A 26013-nucleotide genomic window follows, 5' to 3' on the forward strand; every position below is an offset into this window, starting at 1 on the left:
GAAAGAAGAGATTTTTATTATGTGTTGTGATTTATATTTTAAGAATCTGTTTGTGGGCTGGGGATGTGGCTCAAGTGGTAGCACGCTCGCCTGGCATGCGTGCGGCCCAGGTCCGATCCTCAGCACCACATACAAAACAAAGATATGTTGTGTCCGCTGATAACTAAAAAATAAATATTAAAATTCTCTCACTCTCTCTTAAAAAAAAAAAAAAAGAATCTGTTTGTCATTTCACTTTTCACAGGGAGAAAATTTCTGAAGAGTTGTTTAGGAATTACATATAGTAATTTTCCTTTTTAAAATTTTTCCAGTACTAGGGACTGAACCCATGGGCACTTATGACTGAGCTACCTCCTCAGCCCTTTTTATTTTTTATTTTGAGACAGGGTCCATGTTGCCTAGGCTGTCCTAATCCTCTGACTTTAGATGTCAGAGTTGCTGAGAGTATAGGCAGGCATGTGCCACCAATTCCACTACAGTAATTTTCAATTAAGAAACTACAATCTTTCTCTGGTATGTAATGAAGAATTATAACAGTAAACAGCAATATCTCTGTCATAGCCTCAATCCCCGTCCAAAAAAGGAGTAGTATCTTTATTCAAGGGACAAAAGAGACTGGTAGAAAGATAGCATCTGCTTTGTGTCATATCTAAAGAGTAAACACCAGAGACTCTTGGAAGCTATAGGCACACAGAAAATCCCACATGTCTAGAAAGAAATGTCTATTTCCCTAAAATGGGATGCAGAAAATAGGGGACTAGAATTTTATCTAATCTTCTTGATAGAGTTTTTAATTGCATGTAGTAAATGCACAGAGAGCAAAGCAGATAAAAAAATCTGCTTTCAGATAATATACAAAAGTATGAATGCTCTGTAGAAATACCCCGATTTTTAAGCAGCATTTAACATGCTCAATAAGCTGATTATGATTGGACCAGCAATTTCAGAGTGGGAATTTGAAATGACTGAGGTACTTTTGTTCTCATCATGAAAATCTCAAATTTATGATTTTGTTGTGAAGTACACACTATATTAATGGCATTAATTAACGAAAATACTGTTGGTATAGTATAACATCCTTCCCAAGGCAAAAATGATACTGATACTACTCCAAATAGCTGTTCAAAAAGCTAAAGCATTTTTAGTATCAAAAATATCAAAGGCAGCCAGGCACAGTGGCACATGCCTGTAATCCCAGCGGTTCAGGAGGCTGAAACAGGAGGATCTTGAGTTCAAAGCCAGCTTCAGCAATGGAGAGGCACTTGGCAACTCAGTGAGACCCTGTCTCTAAATAATATACAAAAGAGGGTTGGGGGATATGGCTCAGTGGTTGAGTACCCCTGAGTTCAATTTGGGTACCAAAAATATATATCAAAGGGAAAAGAGTATATATAGATGGCAATTTAAATTCCCCTATGTACATTCCTGACCATCTCTCTACAGGGCTTAATATACTCAGATTTTAAAATTATTTGATTAATGAATGTTTTCCCCCTCCAACAGATGTTATCTAAGTATAAATTCCATGTCTATATGGTTCACTCTGAATCCTTAGCACAGCAGCTCCTGGCATGCTGAAAGATTTAAGGAATCATACCAGTGTACTAATTTTCCTCTTGCAAAACATAATAGTATACAGCTGCATAAACATACAAGGTAAAACAGATCCTCCCCGAAGGTATAAAGGATACTCAGGTACTTGTTCATAATACTTCAATCTACATCTGTCTTATTCTGACTTAAAATTCTCCTGATTTTAAAACTTCAAGGCCCCACACATAATGTATTGAAAGCTAATGTGTAGGAAGCACTGCTGGGAAAAGGAAGGCCTATCAAGATGAGGAAAACATGGGTTACTCCCCTAAAACAGCTACAATCTCATAAAGAAAAGACCATAAAACAAGGATAAACAAGGAAAGTGCCAAGGGATTCAAAGGATAAAGAGAACAAATTTGGGTAGAAAACTCATCAAAGACATCATAGAGGAGGAATCGTTTCTAGTGGGATTAAGAAATAAGGGAAAATTCCAACAAACAGAGGAGCAGGGCTCTGCAGGAACCAAGAAAAGAAAAATACAAAACATAATTTAGAAATACCAAGAAATCTAACAAAGGCAAAAGTACAGGAAATAGTAAAATGAGATGAAATCATAATACAGAGGACCTGTTCCAAATTCTAAATTTAAATGGGAATTCAGTCACTGAGGAAGCAAAAATATTTTCAAAACTAAACAAGAAACCCTATGAAGTCTAACAGTTTAATAGGTATGTCCCCAAAGAAACACTGTTCCAAATGGTGACTAGTAAAAATAAACTACAGTTTGGCCACGCTGTGCATCAATCAATATATATAGACAGGGCTAGAAATATAACACCATTTTAATAACATCTCAAATTTTTAATAGCAAGCTACTGAGTTGCACAACTTTGCAAACCCTGCATTCACTTTTTTTCCCCACATATTTTTTATTGGTCCATTATAGTTGTACATATTTATGGAATTTATTGTTACATATTCACATATGCACACAGTATAACTACATAATTTGGCCAATATCACTCCCCAGCACTTTCTCCCACCCCTATCCTTTCCTCTACTGATCTCTCTGAGTTCTATGAGATCCAACCCTTAACCTTCTGAGTTTGACTTATTTCACTTAACATTATAGTCTCTAGTTTCATCCATTTTCCTGCAAATGCCATAATTTCATTTTTCTTTATTGCTGACTAAAATTCCATTATGTATGTATACCACATTTTCTTTATCCATTCATCCACTGATGAACATCTAGGCTGGTTTCATGGTTTGGCTACTGTGAATTGCTCTGCTATAAACATGGGTCAGCAAGTGTCACTATAGTAAGATGGCTATTTCTTCTGGGTAAATTCTGAGAAGTGGTACAGTGGATCATACCATGGTTCCATGTCTAGCCTTTTGAAAAGACTCCACAGTGATTTCCATAGTGACTGTACTAATTTACAGTCCCAATAACAGTGTAAAAGTATTCCTTTTTCTCAACAGCCTCTCCAGCATGTATTATTTGTATTCTTGATGACTGCCACTCTTAATGATATGAGATATAATCTCAGTCTAGGTTTGAACTGCATTTTGCTAATTGCCAATATTATTGAACATTTTATCATGTATTTGTTGGCCATTTGTATTTCCTCTTTTAAGGAGTCTGTTTAATTCATCTGCCCATTTATTAATTGGGTTATTTAATTTTTTTTGATGTAAAATTTTTGAGCTCTTTATTATACATTCTAGATATTAATCCCCATTCTGTAGGTTCTCTCTTTACAATCCTAATTGTTTCCTTTGCTGTGCAGAAGCTATTTCAGTTGATGCTATTCCATTTATTAACATTTGTAATTATTTCCTAAGTGTCTGAGGTCCTACTGAGAAAGTCGTCGTCTGTGTCTAAAAGTTGGAGTATTGATGCTACATTTTTCTTTCCAAAAGTTGCATAGTTTCTATTTTGAGTTGATTTTTGTGCAGAGTGAGAGATAAGGGTCTAGTTTCATTCTTCTACATATGGATACCAAGTTGTCCCAGCGCCATTTGTTTAAAAGGCTGCCTTTTCTGCAATGTATGTTTTTGGCACCTTTGTCAAATGTCATATGCATGTATCTGTGTGGGACAAACCCTGCATTCATGATACAACTTTAAAATGAAGAGTATGGCTTTGGTGCTAGAAAAGTAATGGTTTAGCCTGTTCTAGTAATCAGTTTCCTCACCTATAAGTTGGGGATAATAATAGTATCTATTATATAATGTAGCAAATGTGATAACATATATTGATCTCTTAGCAAAGTCTCTGGGAATTATAAAACACTTCATTTATTCACATAACTAACAATTATTCAGTTCCCACTCTGTGCCAGGCAGTGTTAAGAAACTAGGAACAAAGTAGTAAAGATGACACAAAGTCCCCACTCTTGTAAGGAAGACAGGCAATAAACAAAATATTAAGTGCATATACATATTTTGAAATCAGGGAATAAGTGTCATGTAGAAAACTAAATCAACCTAAAAGGATGAAGAGGAATGGGGGAGACTATTTTCAAAAGGGCAGTCTGGTAAGACTTCTTTGAGGTGAGGCTCTGACAAAGTTGATTGGCCATAGGTAGGGACTGTTGCTAGTATTTACACATCATTTACTCTTGACAGGATTCAAGTGGGCAATAAATCAGACATCTCTTTTTTATAATTATTGACAAGTTAAAGAAATGTATATAAAAGTGACCTAAAGATAATTACACAAGCTTACCATATTAACACGAAAATACTTGAACAACCAGGACAACAGAAATTGGTGCTCAAAAACAAGCCCATAAACACGTTTCACAGATGGCATTATAATAATACCATATATTAATAAATTTTCCTGATTAATAAGTAGATTGACTAAGGAAGCAAAAATTTACCCCTCAACACAAGATATTAAGATGTTCATTCATCATATGATCACTACTTACTTCACTTTCAGCAAAATGCCTCTCTCCCTTCAGGCACAGTGAAGACCGTCTCAGTGTCTTCTCATCACCATCATCAAAAACTATGTAAAGAAGTAAAAATGGAAGCTACTGAAGAGTTTTTTGAAGATTAACAACAAAATGTAAAATCATTTAATTTTCTGAGTGGAACAGACCTGTTAACATTATATTGAAATTCAATGCACATTTTTATATTCTTTAGTGAATAACTTTAAATTCAGAGTTATGAAGTATATCTTTACCATTTCTAGTAAAAAAGAAGTATGCCTGAAATGAAAATATCTTCTCTGAAACAGGAAACACAAAATAAAAACAAGCTGGCATTTCAGGAGGAAATCATTTAAATGCTAACCAATGCTTATCAAGATAGCAAAGGAAAGGCAAGTTGTCCTACTGTAGTTACCAATAAATATTTACCTAAGTGACAGAAAGATTACAAACTCATACATTCAAACTGTTCCTACAAAAATGACTATTTTCATTATTATAAGCAGGGTTTCACAGACTGCACCAGTGACATATCATATCAGATACTTCCCGTGTGACTTGTTTATCCTGTGTACTTCAGGATATTTAGCAGCAGCCCTTAACTCTACCCACTAGATGCCACTAGTTCCTCCTTTCCAGTTGTCACAACCAAAAAATGCCTCTAGATTCTACCAAAGCTTCCCTGATGGAGCACATTCAACCCCCTCCCTGGTTGAAAACTACACATTTAAAGTACTCAAATGTCTACTAAATAAAGTGTTAACTAACTTGATTATGATAATCACGTTACAAAATGTACATGTCTTAAATCATCATGTGTAAGACATCTCTTCATTCTTCTACATATGAAAACCAAGTTGTCCCAGCACCATTTGTTAAAAAGGCTGCCTTTTCTCCAATGTATGTTTTGGGTACCTTTGTCAAGTGTCACTTGACAAAGTATATAAGTATATACTTATATATTTCCTCATTAAGTATAAGTTCCATGTATAAGTTCAAGTTCCAAATAAAATCAACGATTTTATTTGGAACTTAATACTTCCACAGAGCATAGGCACTAGGGATGTAGTTCACTGATAGAACATGGCATATATGAGGACCTGGGTTTGATCCTCGGCACCATAACAAAACACAATACAACAAAACTAGGGGGAAAATTTTTTAAATAACAAAAACTAAAATATTAAAATATTCTAGCAAAACTACTGTAAATTTGTAAACATAGAATATATGTATATATTCATGGGCTGGGATTGTGGCTCAGTGGTAGAGTGCTTACTTAGCATGTGTGAGGCACTGGGTTCAATTCTCAGCATCACATATAAACAAATAAATAAATAAAGGTCCATCAATAACTAATAAAAAATTTTTTAAAAGGAATGTATGTATATTTTCATGATAAATATAATTTTGGGCTACACTACATTCCTCAGAAATTACGGAAAAGAGTACATCTATTTTAGAGTTACCAAGATGGCAATCTTAGAAATTATACAGTTTCTGCCAATCTACCAAAATTAGATTCTTAGACACTAAGTGACACTTCACATTATGTGAGATTGGACAAATAACTCTCAGTACATTTTTTAGTGCTGCAACTGAGCCAATGCAGTGATAAAAGTGCCATGTTCAAGAAACTGACAACCACACCTAATTTCCACCTAGACTACACAGAATCATTTCCAGTACTGCAACTGACATCATCAAATATTTTGCTTATAGCAAAATGAAACATTTCCTTCTCTTAATTGTTTTTTCCTAATCCCACCAAAATATAAACAAACTTCACCCACATTATGTCAAAGCTCTATAGAATTCGGACATCTCCAAAGACATTTTACTAGAGGTTTATTCTCATCTTTGAGGTTGTTTAAGAATAAGACTTACTATTATTTAATAAGTAATGCTAGAATAATTGGCTATCCATTAAAAACTAATGTTCAATCATTATTTTAGAATGTTTGAAAAATTGTGAGGAAAATAAAAAGCTATTTGTAAAACAAAAATAAAACTATGAGGAAGCTGAAAAACATATTACCAAACAGATCTGTAACACTGATAAAGGCCATTTTTTAAATTTTTATTTGTAGATGACACAATACCTTTATTTTATTTGTTTATTTTTATGTGGTGCTGGGGATTGAACCCAGTGCCTCATGCATGCTAGGCATGCGCTTTACCACTGAGCCACAACCCCAGTCCCTAAAGGCCTTTCTTAAACAAACCTCAGAACTAAAACTACAAGGGAAAAGGTGACCACACAAAAACTATGAAAATTTAAAGCAGAAATCAAAACAGCAGAAGAAAAATATTTGCAATGAAAGGAGCAAAATGTTAATATCTAGAATATCTGAAGAACTCACATCCTAAAAATAATAAGAAAAGATAAACCATCCCAAAAGGAAAAGGGAGAATGGGAAGGACAAGCAATTCACAATAGAGAAAACAAATAAAATGATGTTCCTTACAAACACATTATGAGGAGATGTTCAGTTTCATTAGTATTCATGGGAGAGGCATTAAAATGTCAAAATTGACAAAAAATTTTAAAAGACAAATATGAAAAGGACTGGGAAAACAGGTATACGCAGCATATCATACACTGTTCATGGGAGTCTTCTAAGAATGTAGTTTTCACTACTGAAGTTTTTAAAAGGACAGTCCTTTCAAACTATTTCTATTTCTCAGTGCACACACTAGAGAAATATTATACATACAAAAGACAAATACACATACGAAATATATTCTACCCAACATTTACTCTAAGAGCAAGAAGACTGGCAAAATGGTAAGAGAAAATAAACTATAGTGCATGAACTACTATGAAATACAATAGAAGAAACTCCTGTTACACAACAATGTGAATATCTAACACTACTAAACTCCATACTTACAAATGGTTACGATGAAGAAAACTCTATACGATATACTTTAAAGTAAAAACTAAATAGAAACCCATTGCATAATATATGCATTAAATAATTTCAAATTGTTATGTGTGTGTGTGTGCATGTGTGTGTATGTATGTGTGTGTGTGTGTATATATATATATATATACATCTTGTAAAAATGTTTTTCCATATTTCACCACATGATTGTCAGTTTTATGAGCTTTTTTTTTATTTACAAAAAAATTGGGTGTGACTATCATGTAAAGCTTTTTTAAGAAACTTATTTATTTATTCTAATTTGTTATACATGACAGCAGAATGCATTTCAATTCATAGTACACATATAAAGCACAATTTTTCATGTCTCTGGTTGTTCCATTATGTAAACCTTTTTCTTTTCAGTAGTGTAATTACTTAAAAATCATTTAATACTACACTGTCTTTGGTGCAAGATTAGGATGCATGGAATACTACTGAATATACATTAATGTGGTGGCATGATTATGCAGTGAAATAAGGTAAATTATCTAGAAAGATAATCAATAACACTATTTTAAGATTAGTTTTACCATATAATTAAAAACATATCATCAAAAGAAAAATTATTCTCTTACCTACAGTGTACCAACTTGCATCTGTTAATTTATTGATAACTGCTTCTTGATACACACCATCAAGATTCTTCACTTCCACAATAGCTCCTACCTAAAATATTTTTAAAATGTTAGAAAAACTTTCTAAAGATAAATAAACTAAACCATGGTTTCCTTTTTTTTTTAATTTTAAATGAGTGCACAGTGGTAAAGAATAAAATGACTACTGAACTTGATTTGTGTTAAGATACCAGCAATTTCACCCACCAATAGGTTTGTAACATCAATGAAATGTTGACATAGCAGAAAAACATACTTGAACAACTAAGTATTATTACAAAAACAGTTTTGGACTGACATTGTGCCTCAGTGGTAGAGCACTTGCCTAATACATGTGAGGCACTAGGTTCTATCCTCTGCACCACGTAAAAAAATAAATAAAATAATTTTTTTTAAAAAAACAGTTCTATTCTTATATCCTCTTAAAGGGTTGTGGGAACCACAAAGGATCTCTTTTAAGAACCACTGCATATGAAATTGACAATTGAAAAAATAGCTCTGAGGTTCCTAAAGGGATAGTATGTTCCACTAATGAGAGCAATTTATTTTCCATCTGATCATTAAATGCTGATAATTATATGATCTTTATAGAGTGATAATAAAAATAAACTTGTTCAAAGAGACTGTTAACCCCCAACTATGCCCAAGAAAGAAAAGAGAACTCTGAGGAATTCACAGGACTTTGATTAAATGATTACGATCAGTAAACACCATTGTTATTTTTTATTTGTTAAATGGCCTAGGAATTATTTCCATATAAGCTCATTACTGAAAATGTGTTGATATCAAATGACCATCATTTTTGGTAGACTTATTTCTTTATCCAAATGCTGACACTCTACTAGGTGACAGAAAGTTATAAAGGACATTAAGGAACAATCAAACTCTAGAGAAAAAACAACAAAAACCAAAACCACAGGTAAGAAAAGCAATTCAGCCAGGTGTGGTGGCACATGCCTATAATCCCAGTAGCTGGGGAGGCTGAGGCAGGAGGATCACAAGTTCAAGTTCAGCGTTAGCAAATGAATGAGGGTCTAAGCAACATAGTGTGACCCTGTCTCAAACTGAAAAATAAAAAGGGGTGGGGAGGGAGCACAGTAGTAAAAGGTCCCTGTGTTCAATACCCATTAACCCTGCCTCCTAAAAAAGAAAAGTATTTTAATAATCTTGAGACCAAAATGTGGTATGTTTGCGTATGTCAAACTCAAAATAGTCTTAAGTCCTAATCACAAACAAAGGAAATTTTAATGTAGGAAAACTAAATGAACAAAATAAATCAACTATACCACTCTCAAGGAAGCTGGGGGTCAAAGCAGAGAAGATGGCTTAAAGCTACAAAATAGCTGCCTTTTCAATTCCTGTACAACAGAACTTCATAGTTAACACTGTGTGTCTATGCCAAGCCAACAGGACAGTCAAGCAATGAAGAGCCATGCTCCTGTGCTTATGAGCCAAACACAAACACAGCATGGATATGTATGTGTACTAAAGGTACAGAAGGGAAAGTTTTTTGATGATCGGCTAAGACCCTATTAGAACTTTGGTACAGCCATTACTGACTGAGACTGTGGCCTAATTATTTCACCTCCCTTCAGTTTCCGCTTCCCTAAAAAGCTGTTATGATAAATAATATGTGCAAAAAGACTTAGCACAGTACTAGCCCACACTGGTGGGTAAAGAAATGGTGGCTTAATGTCACACTACAAAAGTACATGTTTTTGGTCTTTTGTCCCTGCAAGAAATAAACATGTATATGAATATTCAAGATGACACCTATAAAATAGAAATGACTGGAAATAAATTTTTACAAGGCAAGAGTAAAACCAAAACAAAACAACCACCACCAAACTTAAGGAGTTTTAATCCTGCACAGTACCTACTATATATGCAAAATATTAATGCCCTGGGGGTTGAATTAAGTCTTAAAATTGAAAAACTATAAAACACATCTATTTCTGTCTCAAAATTACAGCTTCAACAGTTAAGAGATTTTTTTCTTATATCTACAAATATATTTCTTCAATACTCTTAACATTTCTTAATTCTCCTAGCCAATGACCATTTTCAGACATTTCAAAGGGCCCAAGATCACAAAGTGGCTCCTCACATGTTCCAGGCTTGCTCACTGGCACAAAGTAGAGTAACATTTATTTTACGGGTCAATGAGGAAAAAGTGAAAGCAAAGAAATAAAACTCCATAGCTTTCAGTAGGAACATGCTCATTATTTACAGCTGCCTAGTGACTCTTAGACTTCATTTTCCAGCAGGTACTCCAAAGAATTAAGAGCTCTGAGTTCTAGTGTTTAAGTTTCTCATGCAAAACGTTCATCAATGATCTCTAGTTCATCATCTCTCCATCATGGAAAAGTCCATCATCCTGGAGAATGAAAGCACTCAATGCCTTCTGGACATTCATATTTCATTTATGAACACACTATTAGTTTTTACTGACATATTAGCTATTTTTTAATGTTAAAGCTATTTTTTTCTACTACTCAATTTTTAGATAAAAGTATATATTTTATTAATTATAAAACAAAGTGAACTAAAAGAAAAAGATCACATATTTCTGTTTTCCAATCACAGAACTGATAATGAATAAATCAATTACCTTCAGTGGGCCCTTTATATGGTCATCCTGAACTTCCACTGTTGAAGAATCATGTCTAAAGGTCACCTAGAAATTATAAATTTAATTAGCCAACAACAATAACAACAAAAATCAAGCAACATAATCTTATATTTACATTAATTGTTCGTTTCTGTTATAAGAAGTACAAACTAACAATTGCCTAATTTAAATGAGATCCCAAATCCTAAATGGATTAACTGAAAAATCTTTTGACAGCTGGGCACAGTGGTCCATGCCTGTAATCTAGTAACTTGGGAAGCTGAGGTAGGAGAATGGCAAGTTTGAGGCCAGCCTGGGCAACTTGGCAACACCCTGTCTCAAAATAAAAAAGGCTAGAAATATAGCTCGCTCCATGGTCAAGGACCCCTACACCACAAAAATTAACTAATTAATTAAAATAAAAAATAAATCTGAAAGACAGCATAGAGACCTTCAGCTATTAGAGGTTATATAATTTTGTGAAGGCTTAGCTTAATAATAAATGGTAGCCACAAGCATTTACTGAGAGCTAAGCATCACACTCAAGGGGATGTAGCTCAGTAGTAGAACATTCGCCTAGCAAGCATGCAATCCTGGGTTCAATCTCAATACTGCCCAAATCAATCAATCATCAATCAATCAATCTCCAAAACAACCCTTTTAGGTAGGTCTGAGTATTTCCAGTCTGTAGATAACAAAACTCAGGACTAGTCCAAGCTCATAACTAGTACATGGTGGCACTAAAGTTCAATGAGCTCCAGAACTTTCCTGTACTTTATGTCAGTACTACAGAAATCAGAAAACAGAAAACCAGACATGAACACACTAAGTTAAACAAAAGGATTCAAGTTTGAATATTTAAATTAAAGGGTTTGTGTTGGAATATTTAATTAGCTAGTGAAAAACATGATAGTTTCCACTGTTCAGTACAGAAAAACTTGTTTTTTCTTACACAAGGCAAAACAGTTCTTAAAAGGATTGAACCATCATTATGTTCTTATCAGATTTATGTGATTATCAAACCAGCTATGAAAGGAGATGCCTAGTGGCATCCCAGGCATTTCTGTGTCACTAAGCATCACCACTTTACTTAAATCATCTTCATAGGTATCTGTATGTATTCTTCACTTAAACCATAAGCCACTGGCAGATGGGAGGTCTTAACACTAGAGTTTTGTTCCTTTTATTTAGATCAAGAAATGGCAGGAATGCTAGATGTCATCTTAGCTAGGATGCAAGTTGGGGGTAAAATTCAGACAATAATTCTTGGGCCAAAGCACAGGTCCTGGAATAACAAGGTTCCTGCCCCCAGAGCATGTTTCTTCTAACAGAGTTGTTGTGTGTCCCCAGCTCTCCACCAGAAGGGAGGACCTTTGTCTAATTCACAGGAAGGTGTTACATGTGCTAAAAGCAGCTCCAGAAAAAGTGAGAAAATTGGTAATTGTTTTTCTCTTCAACTCTAGTATAGTATAGTGCTGGAGTGTTTAGGGAATACCAGTGTGTGAAGTCCGAAGAAGAAACATCAGTACCCCCATAAAACCACATTATAAGTGAACTGTCAGATGCAGACTGGAAAGAAGAGGCACCTGGGGGCCAAGATTAGCATCTTACAGGTCTATAGCTAATTCTAAGGCTTTTTCAAATGGTTCTTAGTCAAGAGCATAATGAGTGAGGAACCCAAGCATGCAACATGGGAAAAGCTACAGAGGAGAATCAGATATTCTCCACAGGAAGCAAAACAACTCTGCAGCCAATGGTTGACATATCTGCTCATCTAGATGATAAATCTCTGGAGGACAGAGTTCAAGTCTCATTCTTGTATCCCCACACACTCCTTCCCACTAAGTTTCATAAATATGGTTTACTAATCAATATATTATAATAAATAAATAAATATCGACATTCAAATATTTTACTTGTCTTGTATTTTTCAAAAACACAGACATATTTTTGTTATTAAATATAGGTGGCCCGTGTATTATTCTTTCTCTTTTTCTCCTTTCTTTGTGGTGCTGCAGACTGAACCCATGGCCTCACTTAGGGTAGGTGAATACACTATCACTGAGCTATACTCTTGTTTGTTTTTAGGGTGAAAAAATGTGGCTATATTCCTCAGACTGGTCTCCAAACTCCTAAATGTGATTTTGCCTCCTTCTCTTGGAGTAGCTAGAACTATAGGCAAACACTACTACACCAGGATCATGATCATTTATTAAAATAAAAGCAATTACATTTCTTTTTGTCTGATATTTGAGAGAAAACTCATGTAACTTTAGATTTTTCAAAAAAGGCAGAAGATAAAGAATCATCAACCAAATGAATCTTATCTCATCATTAAGATACTATCAATTATGAGTCACAACTGAAGCTCATGGTTAAAATTGGCAAACTGTTTTGCTATAATGGCCTTGGGGAAATAAATCACCATCCTCTGTGATCCTCAATTTTCCTATAATAAAATTAAGACGACTTCCCAGCACTAAAACACTAACATTACATACAATAACAAATCCATTGTAAAATATCAACTATGAAATCTAACTTTATTCTAACTGCAGTGTTTTATAATGATGCTTATTTGGGGCTTTTACAACCATTACTCCAAGAAACTCATTTGGCAGAAAAATAACTCTTAGGTATACTTACCCAACAAGAGTTTAAATATCAATACTGAACATATAACTTACAAATACTACAATTACTTTACCTTGACTTTGACAAGTCTTTTTGCTGTCTTGATCTTTGCTTCACAAAAGGCTCCTCTGTATTTAGCACTCACATCAGTGCCCACTGTCAAATAGGGAGGCTCATCAAGGGCCTAAACATGCAAAGAAATATAATTAGACTCAAACTGCCAAGTTCCTTTCCAAAAATCAAAATACTGAATCAAATCCTATTATAGCTATTAAGCTAACAGAATTATATTTTACTATACATCTATAAAATAAAAATAATAAAATATGTACCATAAAACCTACTTAAATATATTAAATATCTATCATGTAAAATAGAAGAGCTTTTCTTTCCTATTGAACACATATAGTCCCTGATATGAACTAGCTCACTTACAAGGTATATCCTTCCATTTCCACCTCCAGTCATTCATTTACTCACTAAAACACTGATTTGTTATATGATTAAAGAGAAGGATCCATTTGCTAGATGGCAGATCCTTGAACCTCAAAATCTGAAAAATATATATATATCTTCTAATATTTCAGGCTATATCTGAAGATTCAACCCAAATTCAGAATAGCTGTTATATGTACACACAACGTAAGGTAAAACAGTATAAAAGGAAAGGAAAATAAATGTATTCAAACTACTGATGGAAGCTATAAGAAAATCCAATCTGAGACATTTCCAATAAACTGTTGTCAAACATCTCAAATACATTCATATAGGTTCAAACTATTTACTCTTGTATTTCCTCATTTGTGATTGTGTTTATAACAGCCCTAATCTAATTACTTTTACCTTTTACAATCAGAGAAATTTCTGCAGAGGACCCATTTATTTCTAAGGAGTTCTGCTTGAATAAACCAATTCCATAGCCAAAGGATGATTGTAAACGGTTTTTGCCAAAGTGTTTTACAAGAAATATAATATCTTAAGAAGCTCCATCAAAAAAGAAAAGGAGGGGCTGGGGTTGTTGCTCAGTGGTAGAGTACTTGCCTAGCAATATGTGAGGCAATGAGTTTGATTCTTACCCCAGGCCCAAAGTAATAGAGCTAGCTGGCCCACCATGAACTGAAGTCTCTGAAACCAAAACCAAAGTAAATTTTTCTTTCTAAGTTGTTTTCCCCAGATATTTTGTCACAGCAAGAAAAAGCTGACTAACACAATGAACAAAAAATAAAGTAAAATAGGTCTGTATGATTTCACATTTCCCTTGCCACCGGCCCCCCTCCTTTAATGCTGATCCTGGTGGTGCACCTGTAATCCCAGCTACACAGGAGGCTAAGGCAGGAGGATCTGATGTTCAAGCCCAACATGGGCAACTTAGGCAAGACTCTGTCTTAAAGTAAAATAAAAAGGAATGAAAAGAGGCTCTGTGCTTGCCTAGTACCTAGGAGGCATTGGGTTCAATCCCCAGCACTATGTACATGTACACACACACACACACACACACACACCCCAAAAAAAAAAATTTCAAGAAGCAACATCTCAATTTAAATGACTATTCACACCATAAATTATGCAAATTCAAAGTTAAATCACTTTCTTCAGTTTTTTTCAAATAATGTCAATAACCCTGAGAATTCAGTGTTTCTCAGTACTAAATCTAATGAGAAAAAAAAACACAGGATAACTGGTAATGTGTATTCCTTTAAAATGTTATATATTTTTCCCCTGTAGAAATATGGAAATAACCAAGGACACATTATATTATGTATGGGGAAAAGAGTTTATCTAATAATAAAAACAACTGTTAAGAGGGATTAAGGGAATAGAACAAGGGAATGTTTTAGTCAGCTTTTTGTCCCTGTGACCACAATAGACAAAAACAACTTAAGAGGTAGAAAAGTTTACTTTGGCTCACGGTTTCAGAGGTTCAGTCCATGATCGGCCAAATCCTTAGCTTTGGGCCCAAGATGAGACACAACAGCAAGGTGGAAGGGGCATGGAGGAGAAAAGCAGCTCAGTTCCTAACAGCCAGGAAGCAGAAGGATAGTAAAGGAGGTGCCAGGGGCAAAATACAAACCTCAAAGGCAGGTCCCTAATGATTTACTTCCTCCAGCCACATCTACTTGCCTACAGTTACCACCCATTCAATTCATTCAACTGGATTAATCCATTGATTAGATTACATCTCTAATAATTTCATCTCTGAACTAATTACATTCTTATCACACAGGAGATTTTGGGGAACACTTCACATCCAAACAAAAGCAAGGGAAGAGAAAAAAGGTTTTATTCAAAGTCCACTTCTAAGGAAAGGTTAATTTTTTTTTTTAACAACTTGACTGCATTCTTTGTTTTTAAAAATGTACACTGAGGAATGTTACAAACATAATACCAAAGAAGACAGAACCAGGTACAGTGGCGCATGCCTGTAATCTCTTTGGCTCAGGAGGCAGAGGCAGAAGGATCACAAGTTCAAAGCCAGCTTCAGCAACTTAGCGAGGTGGTAAGCAATCTAATGAGATCCTGTCTCAAAATAAAAAATAAAAAGGGCTATGGATGTGACTCAGTGGCTAAAGATCCTTGGGTTCAATTCCCAGTACTAATAAAAAGAAAGAAGTCAGACTACTATAATAAATCCTGCATGTAACCATAATTATTAACCCATACAACTGTCTCATCAACCCTCCCCTTTTAACTATCCCTCAATCCTGATTATCCTGAAGGAAATTCCAGATATTGTATTACCTCATCAGGACAACAAAAAAATTATTATTTGCAGTGACTGGGACTGAATTTTACTGAGTTTTGTTATTAATATTTTTCTATACCCTACATTTTATTGATGCAACTATATTAATAAAAGACAGTTACAAAATAGTAATTAAAAGTACAAGCACTAGTGTTGGGGATACAGCTCAGTCATAGAACCTGTACTTAGCATGTGCAAGGCCCTGGGTTCAAGCCCTAGCATCAAAAAACAAACACAATAACACAACAACAAAGGGTACAGACTCCTGAATTAGATGCTTAAATTCTACCACTTATTTAGTTGTCTGACTTGGGCTAGGACTCTTGTGCCTCAGGATACAGTAACAGTTTATGATATCACAGGGATGAGGAAAAAGATTTCATACCTACAGTGTTTAGTACAGAGCTCAACATATAGCACCAATTAAAGGCTATTGTTAGGACTTAATAATGTGAGGAGAAACTGAGTTTAAAAAAGTTTAATGCCTCTGCAAAAGGATTTAAGTCACTACAAATTCCCAAATACACAAGATGCCTTGTTGGGCGGGGGGGATCTGAATGGGGGCAAGGCCCTTTAACATACTGACTCCCTCATTCAATTCATATGTGAAGCAAGCACACTGAATGCTAGTAGCAGCAAGAGGTGTTATGGCTTTGTGTTTCTGCTCCATAACGAAGTATATCATTCCCTGAGTATGACAGAAAGACAACCAAGACTTATACACCTATTTCCAGGCTAATGTACTTTGGTCTAAAGTAGAGATGTACAAAGAATTATACCCGGGTTAACTAAGATTTCTTTGACCAACACCAGCCCTGATACATATACATACATATCTACACAGCCATACCTTCTCTTTTTGCTGTTTCTCTGATTTTGGTTAATAATATGGACCATCTCAAAGGCTCAAATAAGATGTATTTATGTAACGCGACCATAACAAAAAAGAAATTAAACTACTAAACTATCACCTCTTTGTTGAGCAAACAAAACAGTTTTCTAGTTGTCAAGGAAACAGCTACCTCACAGCACTGCTTAACAATTATTTTTCTAGTCAATCTACCAAATGTCCTATCTGGCACCTAAAAATCACTGCTGCATTCCATAAGACCACTTAAAGGCATAAGCAATTTTCAATTAGAAATTGGTGGAAAAAGTCTTTGAAGATGTCACTATGCCAAGGAAGCATGTAAGTATACAAATGAATCAACAGCAATTTCTCATATGCCTCTGAACTGCAGTATACCAAATATATAAAATAAGTTTTAGATGATAGTTAAAATCAATTCTTCAAATACCTGGTTAACAATGAAACAGCCCAGAAAACACTCAGTTATTCAAGACTGAATCTTTAAAAAGCAAAACACGCTACATGAAACTTTACTGATCTAGTTTCTTAAAAAGAGTACAACATTCAAATTGGTTACAATGCCAATACAGCTGGGAGAATCAGAAAACAAAAAAAATTAAATTTGATACTAAAAATATACATTAATAAATAAACTTAAACTCAGAGTGACAACAAATCTATGAAAACAACCTATGTTATATATGACAATCTCAGAGAGGTGTTAAAACAAGAATGGATATAATTTCAACAGATGAATGCATGAAATTCCACATATATATCAAAGACTATCATTTTTAAACTAACCTTTAAATGTACATTTTTTAGGACATGCATTAAGAAAATAAATCACATAATCTAATTTTAAAATCATCTCCTCACTTTCATTTTACTAAGAACATGGATTATGAAAAGATACAGGTTGGGCTGGGGTTGTAGCTCAGCTATAGAGCGCTCGTCTAGCAAGTGTGAGGCCCTGGGTTTGATCCTCAGCACCACATAAAAATAAATATATAAAGGTATTGTGTCCAACTACAACTAAAAAATGAATATTAAAAAAAGGAAGGAAGGAAGGAAGGAAGGATGGATGGATTACAGGTTGGGAAAGCACAAGGAGGTAGAGAGAACAGATACTGAGTATAAAAAGCAATGAGGATGAATTTAGGGAAAGCCACATGGAGGCACAGTCCCAATTTTCAGGTAAGGATATGGTAGGAGGAGCTCCACAGGGACAGAGGAGTTGAGCAACATGGCTGGAACATGTGTTACACTTACCAAATAAGTAAACTGACTGAATGAATAAGTAAATACACTGAGGATAATGTGAACCATGTTTCTCATTGCCAAAAAAGTTAAAAAGGAGAAAATGGACATGGTATAAATAAGTCAAAATAATGGACTGAAATTCGGAATATGGTTTAAGTGGTCTAGGAATGTGGCTCAGTAGCACACTAGCCTAGCATGCACAAGGACCTGGGTTCAATTCCTAGCGGTGTGGGGGTGTATGATACACACATACACTCTCTCTCTCTCTCTCTCTCTCTCTCTCTCACACACACACACACACACGATTTGGATTCATGGTTGTGAAATACATATATACACACCACAAAGTATAGGTTTGTGTGTACCTATGCATGTACCTACGTACAACCTTATATTTTCCCAAGTCTGTCCACGAAGGCCTAAGAATGTGCAAGTGACAGACAAGAGGAGAGGTGTTATGGGGGAAAGACTGAAGCATGGCAATAGCCCAGATCTTGATTTCTAAATCCTCCATTATAAGAAACCATTGGGCTAGGGTTGTGGCTCAGCAGTAGAATGTCACCTAGCAAATGTGAGGCTCTGTGTTCGATCCTCAACACCACATAAAAATAAATAATTAAAGGTATTATGACCAACTGCAACTAAAAAATAAATATTAAAAAAAAAGAATGAAAGAAACTATGGATCCTTAGAAAATGGCTGATTTCAAGGTTGGGCAGGGAATGTATAAGAAGAATCTGAAACATTTTGTGCCAGAAAGTAAGAAAATGCTTAATAAATGATGGGAACATTCGAAAAGGACACACAGGAGGAATCTTGAAGGAGATCCTATCAATCAAATAGGGGAAACTCTGAACATCAAAATAAATATTAGATTGGGCATGGTGGCACATGCTGTAATCCCAGAGGCTCAGAAGGCTGAGGCAGGAAGATTCCAAGTACAAAACCAGCCTCAACAACATAGCAAGGCCCTAAGCAACTTAGCAAAACCCTGTAACAAAATAAAAAAGGGTTCGGCATTAAAAAAAAAAATGAAAATACAGCATTTGCCAGCAAATGGATGGAAATGGAAAATATCATGCTAAGTGAAATAAGCCAAACTCAAGAAACTCAAAGGTTGAATGTTTTCTCTCAAATGTAGAAGCTAGAGTAAAATAAAGGAAAGGAGGAGGGAAGAATAGGATAACATAAAATACAGGTAAGGTCAGTAATGTAGAAGCATGAGATCAAGAAACAAGAGTAGAGTGATGAGTAAGGGGAAGCAATGCAGAATGAATTCTTAGAAAATCATGTTGTATGCATACATAAATATACAACAGGGAATCTCACCTTTATGCATACACAGAAAGAATAATCAAATATAAATGGCAACAGATAAGGGAAAGGATGTCTAATAGAAAAGAAGAAAGAGAATGGGAGGAGGGAGGGAGAACAGGAGGGGAAAAGGGAGGGATCCTAAACTGAAATCGAATTCCATGCATGTATGAGTTTCTCAGGATGAACCCAACTACTATATATACATAAAGGTCTAATAAAAATAATAAATAAATGCCCAGCCGGGGAGAAACTGAAAAAAGAGAGACTGGGGATGTGGCTCGGTGATTAAGTGCGCCTTGATTCAATCCCTGGTACCAAAATAAATAAATAGATAGATAGATAGATTAGATAGATAGATAGTTAATATCTGTCTGTCTATCTATCTATCTATTTTCTTGTCAGGGCTGTATATGCATGCCAAACAGATACACTTACCATCTGTGTGTTCTTCTATAATTTGATTATATAGATTTTTAAAATATGATAAATTATAATGTATTAAATCTGGAATCCATGAGTCCATATTTACATAAATGAATGAACATATGAATGAATGAATTTTTAAGATGCACTAAATAAAGAGCCAGACATGGTGGAACACACCTGTATGTAATCCCAGGGACCTGGAAGGTTGAGTCAGGAGCATACCAAAAGGACTGAGGATATAGCTCAGTGGTAAAACACCCATGGATTCAATACCCAGAACAACAAAAAAAAAAAAAAACCGCAGAAAAGAAACTTATCTGCCGCAGTCTGGCTGGGCACAGTTCACAAGCCACTTATCAAGCAGAAACAGCCCAATGAGCATCACTGCAGAGGAGCCAATCAGCTGGCAGCTAGAAGTTTGCTGGGCCCCTTCGGCTGTGGCTCTCAACATCTCCCCCTCTGTTTAAACAACAAGCATGTGGCTTAAGGACCGTGCCTGCCTTAGGTTGTCCAATACTACATATGGTCCTTACCCGTCATCGGATGAGCTGACCTCAAGATGTCAGCCTCCTGTCTTAGGTTGGTACCACTGCAATTGGATCTTACCCATCATTCACTACACGTATGGTCCAGCATACAGCCACACCTGTGGATAGGTCTTTGTATCATCGGGGGGTGGGGGGGTGAGGTTCTTTGCCTCACCTCTGTTGGCCCCCAAATTTTAGCTGAACCACCATCACAAGCAGAAGGGAGGAGGATACACCAAGCCAATTGACAGCTCCTTTTGGAAAAATTGTACCACCGATGACTCCATCAGCAAAAATACCCCAACACTACCACAAGTCGCTGCACCAACAGATAGTTCACAATGCATACAAGTGAGTTCACAATGCATACAAGGGATACATAGTCCAGGCAAGTTCTGCAAGCAGTTCAGTGATAGCTATTGCAGAAGCTGTAGATTGGTTTTATCTTTGTCTTCACCGGCACTGGGATGAAGATAGGAATTCTGGCAATAATGGCTAAAGAAAAAATCATGTAACATTCCAGAAGGCACTAAAAGAAAACAATTTTCTGAACAATTTACATTATCTTGAACAGAATTATTAAATATAATGAAAAGGAAAGGTGAAAGTAAACAAACAGATCTGTTAACCTCCTTTTTTGTTCACATATTAAAACAATCCTCAACAGTTGTTTACCCAATTTAAATTAAACCAATTAAATCACGTGAATAAAAAAAAAATATTTGGATCCATTTTTTCATGCACGCTCATCATATATGATATATGGACATATGTACATACAAACATACAACACAAAACACAAGTGTGCACACATAATATAATACATAAAACACATAACATAATAGTAAAGGCCTTATAACTTTTTACAGGTGAAATCTCCATTGCAATGTTTAAAGACTCTATAGTCAAAAAATAGAACTGATCAGCAAAACATTAACCTAGGTCTGCAGGAGCTCAAAAATCAAAATAGAACTTCATGATGTGGGAAAGGACCATATGTAGTATTGGACAACCTAAGGCAGGCCCGGTCCCTAAGCCACATGCTTGTTGTTTTAAACAGAGAGGGGGAGATGTTGAGAGCCACAGCCGAAGGGGCCCCAGCAAACTTCTAGCTGCCAGCTGATTGGCTCCTCTGCGGTGATGCTCATTGGGCTGTTTCCCTGCCCTTTCAGACCACTGAGCTGCTCATTGGGGGACTTTTTTTGGCTCCACCCACGTGACACAGCCAATGGGCCACAAGAGCAGGAGGAGTGGGGGAGTTGAGAGGCTTGTGGGAAGCCGGTGGTGGCATTTGGGCTCTGAAGGAATTCCCAAAAAAAGTCGCCCAATGAGCAGCTCCGTGGTGTGAAAGAGCGGGGAAACAGCCCAATGAGCATCACCGCAAGGGAGCCAATCAGCTGGCAGCTAGAAGTTTGCTGGGGCCGCTGTGAGCCAATCATTAGCTGGCAGCTGGAAGTTTGCTGGGGCCCCTTCGGCTGTGGCTCTCAACACTTACCCTTTTAATAAAAAGGTTAACACAAGAGGAATAACTAGAACAGAGAATCACTGTTTGGCAACCATCATAAAGGAATTGACTTAGAAAGTTGTCAAGAGATACTAGCTGATGGATAGGTAAAAGGTCTGATGAACAGGATATTGGCTTAATACTAGAATACCACTCAGAGGTGGAGGATGTGAAACACTGAGAATAAAAGTATATTCTTTCTGCCAAAATTGACCTTAGTGATGAGAAAAACTGGGTGGACCAGGTTGAAAGTTATCCTACAGAATATAAGATTTCTATTTCTTATAATTTAAATAAAATTTGGGGAAAGTTTTAGATTGAAATAGTCTGGAAAGACAAGACAACTAAATACAACCTGTGTTCCTGAGTAGAGCATGGACCATAAAAGAAAGACATTATTTGGAGTAGTTGATGAACTCTGAATGGGCCTGGAAAGGATAGGTACTGTACCAATGCTGATTTAGTGGTTTAGAATGTTGAGTGCAGGGTAAGTAAGAGAGTGTTCTTTTTTGAGAGTTACACTCTGGGGTATTTATGGGTGACAGGACAGAGAAAGAGAAAGATCAGATACAGAGTAAATGAAGTGCAAGATAACAATTGACTAATCTGGTAAAAGGAACTATGTGAATTCTTAGTTCTATAAGAATTATAGAATATATAATTGAAATTATATATCTATCTTTATAAACTGGGGATTGAAACCAGAGGTGCTTTACAACTGAGCTACATTCCCACTCCTTTTCTTTTTATTTTTTTATTTTAAGAAAGGGTCTCAAGAAATTGTTGAGGATTTCAGTAAGTTGATAAGGCTGGCCTTGAACTTGATTCTCCTGCCTCTACCTCCTAAAGCTACTGGAGCTACAGATATGCACCACCACACCTGGAGAAAATATACTATTTTTAAAAGTAGCATATATTCATGATGGGATTGTAGCTCAGTGATAGAGCACTCACCCAGCATGTATGAGGCACTAGGTTCTATCCTCAGCACCACATAAAAATAAATAGTCATTGTGTCCATCTACAACTAAAGAAAAATATTTTTTTTTAAAAGTAGTATATAGGGCTGGGGTTGTGGCTCGAGTGTTAGAGCGCTCGCCTAGCATGCATAAGGCACTGGGCTTGATCCTCAGCACCACAATAAAAAAAAATTAAAAATAAAGATATTGTGTCCACCTAAAACTAAAAAATTAAGTAAATAAATAAAGAGTAGTATGTATTCATTGGGCACTTACTATCTTTTTCTATGAATTATCTACTTATGTTTTTACTTTTTACCTCTTTTCAAGTTACTCATTTTTTTTTTTTAACTTGATTGTGAAAAAGTTATATACTGAATTTAAAAACCCTCCCCAAAGCACAATCTTATCTCAGGATACTACCTCTATTTCTTAATACTCTTATTAAAATTTAAATTGCTTTCAAAGATAAAATCACAAAGTACCCTTTAGACCCACATCTATCAACCAGGGGATAAATCTGTATTTACAGATATTAACATGATTTTCTGCATAATCCTGGAAATTGAAATAGATACTCTAACTAGAATTTTCAGCAAAAAAGGTAAGAGAGGACACCAGATCTGACATTATTAAGTGCCCACTATATTTAAGACATTGCTCTGGAGCTCACCTGGTTCCATCTCCAGAACCCTTCCTCAAAAAAAAGACACTGTTCTAAGTGCAGAAAAGCAAAACAGCTATCTCACGAAATGCAAAGGTAGACAATTTACTTTGCCCTCAGAAAAAAAAAAATAATCATAATTTGTTACCTTATTAATGAGGTCAAAATCTCATTCAAATGCAAACACATCTTCATCTGAGTAACAGAAATCTCAGAACATATTTAAACTGTAATAATCTAAAAGTTAGAGGAGCCTGGTGATGCAGATAGTTAAAAAGAAAGAATACAAAGAAAAACCATACCTGGCATTGCTATGATTTCTATCTAAAGAATGTGAGTAGTATCTAAGGTCATCAAATTAAAAGGCAATAAGTAGCTGGGCAGGGTGGCACAAGCCTGCAATCCCTTCAGTTCAGGAGGCTGAGACAGGAGGATTGAAACTTCAAAGCCAGCCTCAGCACATGGTGAGGCGCTAAGCAACTCAAGGGTCTCTAAATAAAATACAAAATAGGGCTGGGGATGTGGCTCAGTGGTTGAGAGCCCCTCAGTTTCAATCCCTGTCGAGTGTGCGCGCGCGCACACACACACACACATACACACACACAAAAGGGAAATAAGTAAAACATTTTAAAATTTAACAAGTTGCTGAAGATGCATCTAAAGTACGCTTCTAAGAGTTTGACTGATCAATAAAATTCATTTAAAACCCCCAACAATCAAGGTTAGCCCTGTTGATTACTTGTTCCTCAAGAACAAGTAATCAATAGGAAACATTAATCTTTGATCACATGAAACTTTATCCACTGTATCTAGTGACTAAATGAAATTGACCCACGAAGTATATAATAAATACTCTCAAGTCATACAATTCATTCTAATTTCAGAGCTTTTAAATACTACAATACTGAATTTGCCCCAAATATACAAACATTTTGAAAAGATGATCTTTCACAGTTAGTTTTATTAGGTGGTGGTAAAGATCCAATCCAGGAACTTACACGTGCTCTTCCACTGAACTACACCCTCAGTTCCTTCACATTGTATTTTAACCATAACTATTATCTAGACTGAACTACTCACAGCAGAAAATAGTGTCTCATTCATCTTTGTATGCACTAGTCCTAAAACAGCACGTACATATTGAAAAAATTCAGAAAATATCTGTTAAACCAAAGATACTAGACACCATTTAAGCCCTACTAAATGTGATTTCATTGAAGCTGAAAATTACTTATATTTCAAAAATACCTTCTATCTGGAGGTACCTTATACTGGGAAGTAAAAAAGCATAATCTCTAGAATCATAATATCTGGATTCAAACTCCAGGTCCATAATGCATGACTCTGGGGACATTAACTTATCTAAGTCTAGCTTCATATTTGTAAGGTAAACGTGATGACAGTAAAAATAAATATTTATTGATTCATTACATATTAAATATAAATTATGTACATGTTGAATAAAATATACAATAAACTTGTGACCTGTTACACATAAAATCCCATGTAAAATGCTTAATGTTGCATGGCATGTAATAAGCATTTAATAAATGTCAGCTGTAATTTGTTATTGTTGCCATTCTTCTTAAAGCAGTTTTTGTACTTAACAATCAGATGATGTAAAAATTAATGACAAAAGCAGCTCAAGAACAATTATTAGCAGGGCTGGGGTTATGGCTCAGTGGTAGAGCGCTCACCTAGCACGTGTGAGGCACTGGATTCAATCCTCAGCACCACATAAAAATAAAAATAAGGGTCTTGTGTCCATCTACAACTAAAAACAATAATCAAAAAAATAGGTATTAATAGCTAAGCTATTAGTCTTATGAATATAATACATGAGATAGGAATGATGTGAAGATTCACAAGTAGGAATTTCATTTGACTAGACCACGTGATTTTCCAAATATTTTGAAAAAATGTTTTATGGAATTTCAATTTCCTGGCAATTACATTTATGTATGGGTACTGGAATCAAAAAATATGATGCAAGTATGGTAGAAAACATGATCACCATTGTTTACATAAAACTGTTCTTAAAAAGCAATGCATTATCTATAATTCTAGCAATTCAAATGCCTAAAGCAAGAGGATTTCAAGTCTGAGGCCAGTCTCAGCAATTTAGTGAGGATCTAAGCAATTTAGCAAGGCCCTGTCTAAAAATTTTTTAAAATTAAGTGCAAAAGAGGGTTGTGGATGTACTGGGGATGTAGCTCAGTGGTAGGGTACCCATGGTTTCAACTCCCAGTATCTCCCTTCAAAAACTATAATTTCACTCCTACCCACTAGAGTGATGACAAGTTATTTTTAAGTAACCAAAAATTCATATAAATAAGGTTACCATATTCCACCTAACTTACATCATTAATTATAAACCACACTGCCATGAAAGAAAAAAGATGGCAATTAGACAATGGCATATTCTCAACTGACTGGTGAATGTATTCAGAAATATTACAATACAGATAAAGCATGTCTTAGACCCGA

The 26013-nt window shown here is 35.4% G+C and overlaps 1 protein-coding gene and 1 non-coding gene across 5 annotated transcripts in view; both read right to left on the reverse strand.

Annotated features, from left to right (window-relative positions):
- Positions 1-26013, reverse strand: part of Arid4b (AT-rich interaction domain 4B) — a 123122-nt gene that overhangs the window by 66929 nt on the left and 30180 nt on the right. For all 4 annotated transcript variants that reach the window (XR_007346515.1, XM_048800386.1, XM_048800385.1 and 1 more), the window contains exons 2-5: positions 13347-13457; positions 10640-10705; positions 7990-8080; positions 4479-4558 (exon numbers count right to left, since the gene is read on the reverse strand). Coding sequence is in view for 3 of the 4 variants with exons in the window: in XM_048800386.1 (XP_048656343.1) it covers positions 4479-4558; positions 7990-8080; positions 10640-10705; positions 13347-13457 (348 nt within the window). In the remaining variant the exon portion in view is untranslated. The remainder of the gene's footprint in view (positions 1-4478; positions 4559-7989; positions 8081-10639; positions 10706-13346; positions 13458-26013) is intronic.
- On the reverse strand, positions 6610-6682 carry Trnaa-agc. Its single transcript has one exon. It is a non-coding gene; the product is annotated as a tRNA-Ala (tRNA).

The sequence above is a fragment of the Marmota marmota genome, unplaced genomic scaffold (assembly GCF_001458135.2).
Source record: "Marmota marmota marmota unplaced genomic scaffold, marMar, whole genome shotgun sequence".
NCBI classification, from domain to species: domain Eukaryota; kingdom Metazoa; phylum Chordata; class Mammalia; order Rodentia; family Sciuridae; genus Marmota; species Marmota marmota.